Genomic DNA, 15,544 nt, shown 5'->3' with positions numbered 1-15,544 from the left:
AACCTTTTTCTGTGTTTGATTTCATACTTGGCAATGAGTACCTTTAAATAAAGAATAACTGCAGGTCGCATTTGTGATTTCACATCTAAACTGTTTAGTTTAAACAAATACAACTCTTTGAGCTGTTTGTGCTGTTCGTTGAGGCTGGTCTGGGATCTGTTGATTATCATTCTCAGGAAACAGGCAACCAGTATCATTGAGAAGAACATATTGCTCAATTTTTGCTGTAAGTCTAATCGTATTGAAAGGAACATTCATAGAATAAATACGTATCTGTTGCCTTGTGTGCTAAAGTTTAAAAAAAAAGAAAAGTCTGTTAGTGCTCACAGTATGTGTTGGAGATGTGTCTCAGCTACTACCACACCAAATTCTAGCTTAAAACTTGTAAAATTGTCAGAGTTAGAGCAATTTTTGTGCTTGCTAAATAGCTGTGATGGCCATCTTGCATTAGGTTGACTCTAAAAGCTAATCAGTTGTGCATCTAATAATAAACACGCACACAGGCAGAAAATTACATGATCCACCACCTTTCATTAAAGCGGGAGATAAGTATTTGGCAATTGTTCTGACACATTCGTTTCTGCTTTACTTTGACTTTAAGGTAAAACCGATAAAAATTTAATGCTTCTAAAGTGTTCACATATCAACAGAAATCCCAGAGAATATTACTTCATAGGATCACTTCAGCTTGTTTGTTAATTTGCCCCCCTGAGGGTTCCAATCAAAGTTACTGCCAGACTAATGAAGCTCTTTAGCTCAGAGGCCAGAGACACATGCATGGCCCTCTGCCTCAAGGCTCAGTGTGTTCGTGTGTTCATGCATGTGACTGTACACGGTAATATATGTGAATTAGTGAGTGTATGAACGTAAAAGGGTGGCATGACAGCAGATCAGCAAAGCCAAACTCTCCATCTCTAAGGGGAATCCAGCATCAAACAGATCTCACTGCCTAGGGCCTGGCCTTCTCGTTCTGCCGGCATGGAATTTCCTGTTGCTTCACTAAGAGCTTCTGCATCAGTGAAGAGACACTTGGCGGTTGGAGTGGCAGCAGAAATGACTGCCAGGGAGAGTGACGGGGAATGAGGCAGTTTGGATGAATGTGATCATTGCCATACTCTGAAGTGGTCCCAGGAATCAACTGCAACAGGAGCCTGGGTATGTCCTCCTGTGTGAAGGTGGTGCATCAGAAAGTGATGCCTAAACACCGATGAAATACTGCAAGAAGTTGAGTCAAATTTTAAGATCCCCTTTCACGACCATTGCTTTTTTTTAGTCATAAAGCCTTAGATGCTTGATCCTTTTTAAGCAATGCTACTATGTTTTGATGGTGATTAACACACCTTGAAGAACTTCATGCTGTATAATACTGATTTAATCAGTTTACTGTTTCTATCGCTCACAACCAACAACCAACCCAACAACATAAAGCAGCTTAATGAAACTTTGTCCTGTCTGAACAACTTTAATCCATATTTATAAAAATACCTAACAGGCCCTAATATTTGAGCATGTTAAACCTTTAAAAGAATGCTGTAGTCTTATTTCAAGTGGTTTTCTTAGTAAACACTTCACACTTCATTCCCTGCCCGTCAAAGTGGATGGGTTGTTTCCCCAAAAGGAGATAGGAGGACTGCAAAGAGGATAAACATCCACATCTTGTTTGGCCAAGACTTAATTTACCAGCAGATATCAACAGATTTACTGGTAACTCACAGTAACAATATTCCTCTCCCTCCAAAGACTGTATATACTACGGTCCACACGCACAGCTGCATCTCTGATTGGCTCCTTGTGATTAAATTTTAACTAATCATCATTCCTCGTGAGTCACGTCTCACCTAATTTCCTATATTTGACCCAATCAAAGGCAGTGTAGAGCAAATCACGACTTCCTGTTTTCAACCGATGTCCTGTGGGTAATGTAGCTTATAGGTGCTGCCGCTGAAAACTGAGTACCAGCAGCTTTTTGACAAGTGGTGGCACATTATAAAAGGTGACAGTATGCTAAGGACAAAAATTTAGAAGTGTGTACTTTCAGCACTGCTTAGAAGTAACAATCGTATCACAAGTAAACAGAAAGGTCTCTTTCTGCCAACATTCGCCACTTACCCAGTTACAACTGTAGCTTGAACTAAAACAGAAAACCAGACTGCTCAGAGGACAAAATATAAAGAAAAAAGATAAAAGTTTGACACAATAAAGGTAGAATAGAGAGAAAAATGATTACATGGTACTTCTTCACCAGAGGTTTTCACCACATAAAGAAAGCTTTAGCACCTCGGTTTGTGGAGGGCACAAATATAAAGGTATGATGACGCCCATTTTCTTTCCAAAACAACATAAGTTCATCGCTCCAGTTATTTTTCTCCCTGACGGCTATGTGATATAGCTGCTGGCATTGGTAAATGTGGGAGGACCAGAAATGTGTGTGGCTGGCGCGATAAGACTGCTGTAAAATTTAATTAGCACAAAGCCATGGTGAAAATGACTTCATTTCTCACTGCATTATTAACTAGAGCGCTATGTAAGTGCCTAGTTTCAATCAATGTAAACAACAGGTTCATATGAAAGGAGGGGAAAAAATAAATAAAAGCTGAATCCTAAAGAAATTAAAAACATTAGGAAGTAAAAAGTTGTGAAAAAATCTGACATGGAATGTATATTGACAAAAATCCTGATAAAATAGATCTTCAGTCTATTGTGTTTGTTTATCTGCATGTGTACAATATGCTGTTTATCCAAGCAGTCAGAAAATGAGCATAAATGTGAGAAAAAAAGAGGATATCAGAAGTCTACTGAATAGCAATCCCACATTAGCAGCTTCACCTGCTACTTGGGGCTTGAGCTGGTGTGAATGGACTGATTAGGGTCCTTGGCTCAACATGCTGAACCACTTTCTATTTCACGACTCACGGCTCTTATTACAGCCGAGCTTTCTCATAATCCAGCTAAAAGTGGATATCTGAGGGGCCTGATCGGCTTAGGACTTGGCTAAAAACATGGGATGTACAGAGGAGAGACGTGAAGCAGAGTACTGAGGTGTTGGTTATCATCTGGGTTGGTTTTTTTTTGTAACTGAGTGGGTACAGCAGAGCTCGGTGTGTACGTGTGCATGCATGTGCATCAGCTCTGCTTTCATCCTTACAGTGACCTCTTCAACCAGTCAACAGAAAATATGGCACACTAATTCACTTTCTCATTCTCTTTCATTCTGGACAGCTCACAAATAACCAAGATTACAGAACACAGAGGCTTACACTGACGCTATCATACCGCTATCACACAACTTAATGCATGTATGTCCACATCAAAACTCTGCATTCCATTTTAAAACACTTCTGAAAGTACAAAGACAGATTCTATAACAGTAAAACAAGTGGGAGCCATAAAAAGCCATTTTTATCATCTATGTCCTTGGCTTGAAAGCAGCACAGGAGGCAAACAACATTCTGATCACACTGAGTATGATGTGAGTTTATTACACATGAGGTACACGGTGTCTTTGCAAATATGGTTGGCATCTAGTTAGTTTACTTAAGATAAATAAATAGTCTAAAAGTTAGGAAAGGAGGGTTTGTGTGCAGAAGCTACTGGCTTAATCACCAGAATAAATAGCAGACAGTTAACTAGCAGCACAAGAAAACACACTGAAGGTAGCATCTCGCTGTGAGACCGAAGACTAGTTGGCGACTAAAAGTTGGGAGGAAAAAAAAGGCTAATTATTCATTCCGGTTTCACTGAATTCAGAGTGTTTGAAGCAACCAGCTGGCTGGTTTTGAGCACACAGTTTTTGAAAGTCACAGAACTTTTTTATGTGCAGGACTTGCAAAACTGCATTCAAGGCCGTGCACATTATTTCAGCCTGTTTTGCAGCCTCCTTAACAGCTGACCCTAGATTTATTATTTCATCTACTGGGACCAGATGTTTTTTTATTTTATTTTAATAATTATTATGTATCATTTGTGCAGTTTTTGAATGTGGACATTCAGGACTGTAGTGTTGGATGTTTTCTGTCATCAGGAGAGCTCCTTATAAAACAGGTCTAGAATTTACGGAAAGGTTGAGAAAGGTTTCAGCCTTCAGAAACAACTCTGTCACTATTTTGACAGAAAATTTGTCCCAAAAAGTATTTGAACATGTTCAAACTTGAAGCAACAAAGAAACTAACAACTCAACAAACGTTGAGGCCTTTTGGAGACTCCTTTGTGAATGCTTTTTGTCAACTAGTTGCCATTAGTCGCAGCCCAATGAGAAACTACCTTAACTAACATCAAACTTTACTTTAATGGACTTGTTTGGCAGGTCGTTCCAGAAAAAAGTTCACATCGAAACCAGAATAAAGGAACCTTCTATCACTGCTCCCAACAACCCTCAATTATTATTCCATGAGTCTCACAGCACAAAGTAGACCTACTTACACCAGCCATTTTGTTAAGGTGCCCTTCTGCTCCATCTGTTCCTTGTATGGGTGCTTAGGCTCAAAGATGCACACACAACTATGGCAGCCTTTCAAACAGACGGACAGACAGACAGACAAAGGTAGGTCAAGGTACATTTTCCCATCTGGGTATACCTACGTCTACAAGAAGAGTTAAACATCTGAAACAGCATTCAAGAGTGCTGAAAGGACAGATACTGGGACTCAAAGTGGCCAGATGACTGTGGACATGAATACAAAGAGCTGGACACAAGTCCGAGCCAAAGAAACAGCTAATGCCCTGACCCATGAATGGCCTCTGAGCTCCTGTATGCTGACGGTTAAAACACAGAGCCTAAACTGCTAATTTCTATGCATTTATTCATGAGTTTGTACAGGTATGTGTGAAAGCGAACAGTGCCCAGGAAGAGAAGCTGCTTGGCGATAATCTGTCACTTTAATGAAAAGCGCACTGGCTGCATGTGATGTGTGGATGATGTATTATGACCAAATGTGGATAAATCAGCACCTTCTACAGTTACACTTTTGAAACCATGATGCCTTGCCTCAATTGAAATAGATCAATGGAGGAAAGAGTCTGTGCTCCTCCTTTGTCTTGAGTTCACTGAAATGATTTTATAATCCTTTCTTCTTTCTTTTTTTTTTTTCTTCTTGCTTATGTCATGTTTGCGGGAAAGTAGCAGGGAAAGGCAGCCGGTGAAGTGAAGACAGAGCAAAGTCAAAAAGTAGACTGAAGAACTTTGGAGGCATGGGAAGCCATCTTATGTAATTGACAATGATAGAGATGTGAAAGAAGAACAAAAAGCACAAACACAATCTTCAGGATACAGTTAACCCACAGCGGAACGTATCAAAGTCTATATGAGGCCAAATCAAAGAGGAAAGAATCTAACATCAGATTCCACAGGAGTATCCCTGCCTCAGGAAACTTCAGTGGCTGAATCAGTACTAGTATTTCATAAATGTCTCTCAAGTGAGCAGACAGAACACACAGACTTGGAATGAAACAAACTTCCCTTTCTTAATTCTACTTTTTTGACTTTCATTTCAACTTCACATTTTTTTTCTAGTTTCATCCTGCCGATGCTCTGCAGCACAACCCCTGAAAGATACTGCGAGTTGAGCCTAAAACTAAGCCTATTAGTCATCTTTTAAGACTATTCGCACCTACACCCAAGTGACTTAAAGCCTCCATGGAATACCAGCCTGCACGGGCCGAGGATTCGCCATTATATAAAGAAACGTAAATCCAGTAAAACGGGTCATAAACCTGACTTGACAAATGCATAAAGCTCTCCAATAACTGAGAATGACATTTAAAGTAAAATACCATCAGAAAATATGGAAAAATATCCTGTCTTTATTTGGTGAAGGATTATCTGACTTTTTGTGAGTTTAAAACTACAGCTCAGAGTTATACTGCAGATGATAATTGTTAGATTAAGCGTCACTAAAAACATTGGAAGTAATTGCATCTAAACAGAAGTCTCCCTCACCTCACTCACTTTTACAGATCAGTCTGGGACAAAGGCATTACAGCCAAGACATGCTCTGCCCCCTGGCTTATGCTGTATAAACAGATGTGAAGGCTCTTCCTCTCTGTCAAAGAGAATGGGGGAAAAGTGCAGTTGTTTGACTTCCTTCAACATTACAGGCATATACCAGCTTGGGAAACAGTAAGGTTGTGATAGGACGTTTCAGACAGTGCCTGAAGAGATATTTTCAGAGGGAGACAGTTAAAAAGCTATGGCTTCTGTATAGATTCAATAAGGATCTTACACCTGTGTGGCTAACCACCATCGATCCATCATTCTGTGGAGCCCGATCCAATTTAGAGAGTTGAGGAGCTGCAGAGCCCCACAGCCTTATCCTAACCCAGGCCACAGCCACCGCAAAGCCTGCTTACCTTCATCTCCTAAAGTCAGCGGGTGTGTCTGTGTGCTTTTATGGGTATGTGTATGTGTGTTTACAGAGACTGCAAACCAAGCCAAACACCTTTGCTGCTGGCTCATGTTAAAGTGCGCTTAGATGCTTTAAGGGAAGGCCTGGAGAGGAGACAAGAGTCAGAAGAAGCTGAGAAAGTGTTAGCCACTGAGGCACAAGTCTTAACTCAGACCAAGCAGTGGAAAAAAAATCAATTTAGGTGTAACAAACACTGGAGTATACCATAAGTTTCTTTTTTTTTTTCTATTGCATGGCAGTCACACCTATTGTGACTAATGATGTTCAAACTGACCATTCAAATCTCTTCCTTTCATCACTAATTACAGCATCTTCTGACACAGATGTTTCTGTTTTAATTCTCTTCCCTGCTCCATTGGAGTGCAGCAAAACCCCTGAGATCTATTATTAAAGGGTATTTACAGCATAGTAGTGGGGTGGTAGGAGTGGAAAGAAAAGAGCTGCTTGTGCCGCAGACTAAACTTCATCACCTCCCAACTAAACAAAGAGAATCGTGTGGCTTTCACTCACTTCAGCGACTAAACCCAGGGCAATTAAGGCCTAAATCTCTGTAGGAGTTAAGGAGAGAAAGGAAATGGGGGAGAAGTGGTGAGGCAGGAGCAGAGGAGAGACTCCATACCAATAACAGGCAATTATGTACAGGGAGGGCCATTGCTTGGCCATGAGAGTATAGAAGAAGACAGCGGGGATATGGGATGGTAGGGAAATGAGGAGGAGTGTTATTTAGGAGGCAGATGGCAGAGAGGGGGGAAATTAAGATGAATGGGCACTGAGAGGGCTGAGCTGGTGCTGGGGCTGGGCAGAGAAAAGTAATTAGCTGTGGTTGCTCTGGGAGGCTGGCAGTGAGCATGATGCCTGCAGTGACAAGCAAAAGCCTTGAGCTTTATTAGACAACAAGGCCATGTCTGAAGCTGCCAGCAGGGGGCAGCTAGGTCAGCAACCTTTCAGTACCTTCTTACCTGCTCAACACACCACGGGGGTCTTATCACAGCGTGAACACTAAGCAGAAGCCCCTTTTTGGTGTGCACTGAATTTTTTACTTTAATCCGCTCTTAATAAAAACACATTTCTGGCTTGTTCTGTCTTATATTCCCCCTCTCTCTTAAAAACACACACACATTTTCACACAAAAAACAAGGGGCAACTGAGTCCAGCCTTTTTCTCCCACATTATTGCATGATCTCACCCTTAACAAGTGGCTCTCTCCTTCTTCCTCACACCATTTCTCTCCATTTCTTCTGTTACCGTCACATCTATCTGTCTCTTTCCTCCCACCCCATATATATATCCTTCCCTCATGTCCCCTTCCAATTTAATTCCAGATATGCTGCTGAAGAACAACAGAGCAAGGCCCTTTATCATCGCCATCAACGATGTGGGTGGATTGAGCATGAATAATTTTATTCATGTGTTCTTGCACCCAGCCCACTGAGATTCCAATTACAATAAGAGGTAATAGAGTAACAGAATCCGTTTTTTTTACCCCCAGCATCTCGGTACATTTAGTTATAGTAAAACCTTAAGTAAAAGAAGCTAAAACACAAAAAAATGTGTTTTCCAAACAGTTCTGAGCCTCTCTCAAGGTAGCATCTCCTTGGCTGTGACTGTTGGAGACTACTTTGCGACTCAAAATTATAATAAAATACACATATTTTCAGATGCAGTCTCCCTGAATTCTGTGGCTTTGGATCCAAGCAACCACGAGCCGTACATTTTTGAAAATTATGACCTATATGGCGTGAATAGCTTGCAAAACAGTGCACATTATTTCCTTGGCCACATTGTTCCTGCCTCAGCCCATTGTGTACCCACCTAGGCAGCCATAAGTTTATGATTTAATCTACCAGATGGACTTAAAATAAGACAGGCAGGTTTGAACTAGTATTTTAATAATAATTATTTCTCATCTGTTTAGTTTTTCAGACCTGGCCACAGAGCTTCTGGGCTCTAACTTCAGACAGGTTTGAGATGCCTGCAACACCTGTCTTAATGGAAAATTTGTTTCTGTTCAGAAAATGCACACAAGGTAAAAAAAAAAAGAGGAGAAAAGAGAAAACTGCAAATGTAACAAAGCAGATAAAAAGCAGGACATTGTGACACATGTCAGACTGCATCATTGCTGATTATAGACGGTAGATAGCAGACAGAGCTGAGCATGCTCGAGGCTTTAGCTGAGTGGGTAGTTAACAGATTAACAGATAGTTTTACCATGGCTAACAGGCCTGAGAACCTGACGGAAGGAGCCGGGGCTGATCGTCTGCTGGTGGTTATCTGCAGGGAGTGCACCGAACAAATAATGCTAACACATAAATTACTGAAAGCTCTCAAAAAGCGATGAGAAGATATTTACCACCTTGAGAATAACTTTAATTACTTTGTTAACAAGATTTAGACCCAATCAAAATGTATAAATGTTGGAATCACAACATGGGTTTGTTCATAAAACCTTTGACTTCTGTATTTATTGTTAGAAACTCCAGAAAAAAGCTGATTTTCAAACATTAACGCCAGAGGATTCTCTGACATTACAGAACATGAGGATGCTTCAATTTACTTTAAAACTAGCTTTCAATCCAAACAGAAAGAAAAAGGTAAATTAGAACCAGAATAATCTTACAGATTTGTAATCATTTGACCTAAATTCAAATGTTTAAGTGTGTTTTTGTGTATAAACTTGAGATATGAGGCTTACCTTTGGATCTTGGTGCTCTCTTCCTGCGGTCTCTGAACGCAGCTCCGGACTGCAAGGCTTCCAGCAAACTATCCATTACACCCGTCTCGTCATTCTCTGGCAGAAACAATATGAATAAAAAAAGATTTAAAAAAAAAATGGCAAAATGAGATTCAAAATCATCTCCTGTTAAATATAATTTTGTTTAGTACTGACTTCTGACATGCTAGCAACAATCTTGGGTCCATATTATGAACAGGTAGCAAATAAAACCTAAAAATGTGTCAGTCACAACCTGCTGCAACATGCCTCAGTGTCTGTGAATGCAAAACACAGCAAACCTTCAAGTGATCTTCCTCCTACTGAAGTCAGTTTGATGATGCTGGTGTGTATGTTAATCCTCATGTTTTGTGTAAAAAAATTATCATTTCTTCTGTACTGGAAACCTAACTGTGTTTCTGTGTTGTCACTATAATTAACAGCTGAATGTTTATATGTGGTTTAAAGCAAATCCAGTGTTGTTTTCCTGTCGTTGTACAGAATGTACCACACAAACTTGCAACATCTGTAATAATGCATGATTTAATCAAAACCCGTGCAATATGTTTGCAGCTAACAAAATAAGGAAGATTAAACACTAGTAGGACAGCATTGCAGCCACAAGCTGAAATCAAACTTTCAAAGTAGGATAATCCCTAATTCTAGTTGTGATCTGTTTAGTGAAAATGGAGAAAAACATGTAGAGGACTTTGCAGACATGACACTTAAATTTTGTTTTATGTTAGAACAAATAAAAACCTGCATGAAGCACTTGAAAACATTAGTGTCCTGGCCAATGATTCAACAAAGATGGCCTCCATCGAACAGGAAAGAAAACAAAGAACAAAAACAAAAACATTTCCTGTCTACAAACATAAAACCTCCTGTGTTCGTCATTTCTTTAGTGTTTAGGTCACAAAAAAGTACAAATAACTCTATTTAAATTGTAATAGTAGTGTAACTATTTTAATCACTTTATAAAGGTAAAGGCACTAATTACATTTCATTAATTTTTATTATCAATTTTAAATGTTTTGACTGAATCTTAAGCATTAGGATTGTGGCCGTAAACCGTTTTTAAATGTTTAAACCTGGCAGTGAAAACTTCCCAACTGATTTTAAAATCCTTCAAAAATATGACATCAAAAATATTTATCAATTTAATAATGACAAAATATTATCAGCCACTGAAGGTCAGACTTCAGCTCCGTCTTATTGTGAGATCATTCTGAGTTCAGATTCAAATCAAAATTTCTACTTTAACATTCCACAGCAGGAACTCCGGAGGAGGAAAAAAAAACAACAAAAAACTAACAAATTTAAAAAAAAACAGCACTTTTAACAAGAAAACCATGAAAAGCAACATAATAAATAACAACAAAACACGTAACAACATATTTTCCTCAATAACTAACAGATTACAGTTACTTTTATTGTGAAATTAAATTATGTAACACTCCCTAACACAGGTTCTTTACGGTGCCCTTTGTTTGATTCGTTTGTTAAATGTTCGTCAAGTTCTCCATAAAAAGCTGTTTGCCAGTTAACTCTCGGATTGCTCGGCTTCATTTCGTTTGTTGACAAAGATTTAACCAGAAGAAATCACAACAGCGTTTTGTCTTTTCCTCCTGGTTTAATTGTTGACCTTTATTAAGTCTTGTTTCGTGGTTTAGGTTTGCATACTGAAAGCTCCTAATTTGTCACATCCAACAACACTTCAGTAAGCAAACAGAGCAGCACAATAGGTCTGCTAAATGTGATGTGGCTTTTCAGTTAAAATCATTTTCTAGTAAACAAAAAATACCTTCATTTATCCTTGTTTTATTTTACTGTAACAATTAAAATCCACAGATTCAGAAACCAGAACTTACATTTAGGGAAATAAAGTATTATTTATTAACACATATGCAGTATATATATGTAATCTTGAAATGTACTTAAGTACCATATTCCTTGTTTGTGTTTGCATTAACAGTAGATGAACAACAAGAAACTGATAGATCAACATTGGCTTCATTGTTTGTCGAAGCGGCGCCATCAGCCCTGGTTTTCTGAATCCCTCCACTGATTTAGAGAAGGGTTTGAGGACTCGGCTCTGATTAAGGTTGGTTGTTTTTTTACTCACTGCCTGGCTTTTACTTACAATTCCCCAGTGGCAAAAAAAAAAAAAAAAAAAAAAAAAAAAAAAACCCCCTTTAAAAAAAAAAAAAAAAAAAAAAGAAAATCCCACTTGAAAGAAGAAAAAAAAGTAAAGACTTATAACTATAATTTGCAATTTTATAACACACAATTTTCTTTTATTAAAAAGAGAAAAAGTTAATATTACTGTTTTTAGGGTCAGATCATTTTAATGAGGACCAAATCTGATTCACATGTTGAGAAAAAAATGTTTAAAAACAGATGCTTTATCTTTAAAGAAAAAAAGATAATTGTGCGGGAAAAGTATTTATTAAGTCAGCTTTCAAGAAGCACAAACAGATCGAGGGTTCCTGTTTAAACAATGTGTTTATTACAGAGAGGCCTAAAACTGCCTCTCATCTCTGAGTTTCAATCGGAAATCTATGAGACGGGACAGAATTATAGCTGGTTTGGTCAAATCTTGTAAATGATTGAAAACACAACGTGTGTCAGCTCTGATGGTTATATGTTGAGGATGAGTCTCTGCTGCTACCACACGAAATCTTACCCTAAAACATGTGAAACTCACTGAGTTAGAGCAATTATTGGGTTTTTCAAGGTCAGTTAGATGTGGCAGCCATCTTACATTGGGTTGACTCCAAAAGATAATCAGTTGTAGATGATGAGGAGACGTTTATGACAGATATTTTGCTAACAGACAGACAGTGTTGACAAATAGTTTAAGCAAAACAGACATTATGTGTTGTGGAGGATTCTCAGCTACTACCAGACAAAATTTTAGCACAATGTCTGTAAAGTTATAGCCATTTCTTTATCCCCAATGGTTAAAAGGCTGTGGTCGGCCATCTTTAATTGTCTTAACTCCAAAGGTTAATGAGTTGTGGACGTCTTTAAATTGAGCACTCACTGTATGTGAAACAAGGTGAACCAACAGTCCAGGCTAAACCAGGTCTTCACAAGTTGAGAAGCTGAATTTTAAGGAATTATTGACAATTCAGCTGTGTCCTACCTTAGATATCTTTAATCTTTCACAGACTGCGTAATCTGCAAACTTATATTTTATCTTTTGTCCTCCATGAAGCAAACCTACAGAAGCTGTCAATCACCACCGCAGTACATCGTCTCTTCACTTTAACACTTCCATATATTGGAAGCTGTATTGAGGACAATGTGTCCCCTTGGTGCCGCACTACACACCTGTATATGTATATATAATAGCCCACTTCCTTGTCTGCCTCCTGTTTTGTGTGCGTTTGTTGTGTTTTTCATTTGCAACACTTGCACTCCTCTTGCTGATTTGTGCCTAGTTCTTCATCATTACGCTGAGTGGAGAGGCAGCTACAATTCCCGAGCAAACCAAACACTCCTCGACGTTCAAATTTGTCTCCAGTGCTGCTGCAATTCATCACAGGCAGTAAGTTTAACACTTGCTGCCACACAGACACACAGGCACACAAAAATACAGATAGCATGCACTTAGAGCAAAAACCAAAAACAAAAAAAGAGCAGATCAATCTATTGCAACCTGCAGTGAGTGCCTTCATGTGTAGAACTCCGTTTGACTCCAGTCTGCAAGAACATGAAACATTTTGGTGCCTCTGGAGGGGAGGGAAGACGAAACCCACTCAGATTTCCCGCCTCAGGATTATATGGTGGCAAAAACAGTCTAATTTTACACTTCTATCAGAAGCAACTCAAACAGGCCGGGATTTATAACTGAATGAAGACAAAAGGAGCCTACAGACATATGAAGACTAAAAAAAAACATAACATATTTATATAGTCACATCTACATTTTCACAAACTAAGAGATCACAGACATGTCACATGGGAAGTGATGGTGGAGGAAAATACGGCAGCTGTGAAATGGGTTTGAAAGAGTCCTTCAGCCCGTGGAAGGAGGTGATGCTGACGTTTATGACAGAGAACAAAGCCTGGTGAGGAGGACAGTGCAACAAAGAGTGATGCAGCTGAGCTACTGATTGGTGCTTTGATGTGCCTAAGTCACCCATCTTTTTTTTATTATTCTGCTCCTTCTGACATCATTACATGTTTGCAATGTGGAAAGAGACATTTGATTAAAATTGACAAAAAAAGACAACTCTCTTAAAGGTCAATCAAGGATGTATTGATGTAAATTAAAAACAATATTAATGGGGTTTACCACATTTTCACACAGCTGTTATTATGATTGAATGTGAGTTTCAGGCCCAAAGTCTCAACAGTTGATTTGTTAAACTTAAACTTAAAGAAAAGTTTGAGAAACTGATGGTTTAATGTACAAGAAACTAAAACCCACGGAGCTAAATGAGGAAGTGAGCTGGTCAGATCGATGGTAAACTGTGGTTTAATTTACAAAAAACTCTGGAAGTAAAATCAAAATAAAGCAGGACCTCCAACTCTATAGCTACCCTCCTGTCTGAAGTGAAACTTCAATCACCATCTATTTAATCAAGGCCTGTTCAGAGCGGGATTTTTCATTGTCTGGACAAAGAGCCTATGTGTCGATATCTGCTCTCGATTCAGTCCTGGACTAATGTCTCTGGCCACTTCACTCAAGAGGATGCGGCACTTATCATCAGGACAATGACCGAGTTGTAGCTGTGTGTAACAGAGGTGGGCCGGACAAGGCAGGAAAGAGGGTCGATTGGTCTGGGATGGCAAAGCAAATTGAAGAGCGTGACATGCCTGAGTACGATGAATGCAGGTCCACCACTGTGCTCTCTTGGACACTTAGAAGAGTAATGGTGCAGTAAGGCTAGCCAGCCCCAATTCTCTTTGCTAAACACCTTGTGTTGGACTTTACTGATACGTAACACAGCCGGTCCATTTCTATATGACGAATAAGGGCAGACAAATGAGAGCTACACAACCAGAAACTGTGTTTCCTGATAGATCACAGCCAACCGTCCACTCGACACCAGGCTAATAAGGAAAAAAGATTGTATGCATTATTGGTGGAATCTAACCAAAGTATACACAATGAAGTAAAATGATTTTTAAAAAGTCACTGATGGATCCATATATCCAGAGAAAACCCCACAGAATGATCAATAACCCATTACCAGGTCCCCCACGTACGGTTGCAGGACTCAAAAAGGACTGCAAATTGAAAACAATGAGTTACAAAAAAAAACAAAAAAAAACTGTTGCAACTGTTGAACCCAAATGAGTCAAATGGAGATGAAGAGGAAAAAAGAAAAAAAAGAAAAATGTGGTTTGTAAAAAATCTGTAAAACTGTCAAAATGATCAGAAATCCTAAAAGTCCCTGCTGTGCCACAAACGTTGAAGAAACAAATAAATAAATAAATGACAGTAGTTAGACTATTTAAAGATAACCATTTTGGATTTTAAATAATTTAGTAATAATTTAGTTTTGAAGCTTCTACGAGTTTATTTATGTATTATAGTAATAGAGTTGGATTGTTTTTTTTTTTAGAAAAAAAAAATCTTATATATTTTTTTAAATTGTATAACTTATTAAAAACCTGAGAGAAAAAGGTTTCATGTGTACAAGTAGAATACTTTTAAGTGTAAATTGTAAAGGAATGACTTTATTCTCTTTACTAAATAAGCTTAACTTTTAAAAATAATTGTGTACCAAAGCTGCATTTAAAGACAAAAAAAAAAAAAAAAACTAATTTTTTTTAATAATTTACTTCCTCTACTGTGGAATTTTTCTACTCACAAGGTCATGAAATTACAATCAGAAGCTAATTTACAGTGTATTACAATAATACATGAGTGGGGGTGTTTTTGTTTTTTTCTTACACAAGGCTAAGGCAACGGCAGCTACGTTTTTTATCCAAAACCTAATAAGCTACTGCATGGATTAACAATTAATTTACAGCATCACAGACATTAAAGCCTTGTTAACATGCAAACCAGCTCACTGTGGATTCGATATGTGTGGAAAACAATAATGAGGTACGAATGTGAGCACCACTTTATGGCCGGTGCAGAAAACAGTGCTCTACTCAGCCGACGAGCTTCTTAAGCAAAGATTTTCTCCCAACATTTTTTCTTCCTACACTTTTAGCATTTTTTGCATGCAGTGTTGCATTTCTCACTGTTCTTCTATTTGACATCTTAATAGTTTATCGCTTGTAGCCATGTAGAGAATGTTAAATAAAGCTCTGATGTGTAATTTGTCGCTTCACAAACAGTCCTGCTCCGGGCCTACCCTGGGAGTTAATGCAACAGATTTGTCATACACAAGCCAGGCACAGCTTGAGGAGGAGGAAAAAACACCTATTCAATCTGAATTTCAATCTCCATAGGGCTCTATGCAAA

General features: G+C 38.6%; 1 protein-coding gene across 5 annotated transcripts in view; it reads right to left on the bottom strand.

Moving 5' to 3' along the window:
- Positions 1-15,544, bottom strand: part of LOC108250481 (protein diaphanous homolog 3) — a 171,737-nt gene that overhangs the window by 49,101 nt on the left and 107,092 nt on the right. For 4 of the 5 annotated variants that reach the window (XM_017440386.3, XM_017440402.3, XM_017440420.3 and 1 more), the window contains 2 exons: positions 9,094-9,189; positions 8,610-8,672 (listed from right to left, as the gene is read on the bottom strand). In XM_017440386.3, coding sequence (XP_017295875.1) covers positions 8,610-8,672; positions 9,094-9,189 — 159 coding nt within the window. The remainder of the gene's footprint in view (positions 1-8,609; positions 8,673-9,093; positions 9,190-15,544) is intronic. The other variant, XM_037980038.1, reaches the window with a different exon arrangement.

Source organism: Kryptolebias marmoratus, linkage group LG15 (genome assembly GCF_001649575.2).
Source record: "Kryptolebias marmoratus isolate JLee-2015 linkage group LG15, ASM164957v2, whole genome shotgun sequence".
Lineage (NCBI taxonomy): Eukaryota > Metazoa > Chordata > Actinopteri > Cyprinodontiformes > Rivulidae > Kryptolebias > Kryptolebias marmoratus.
This window is presented reverse-complemented; position numbering and strand designations above follow the sequence as displayed.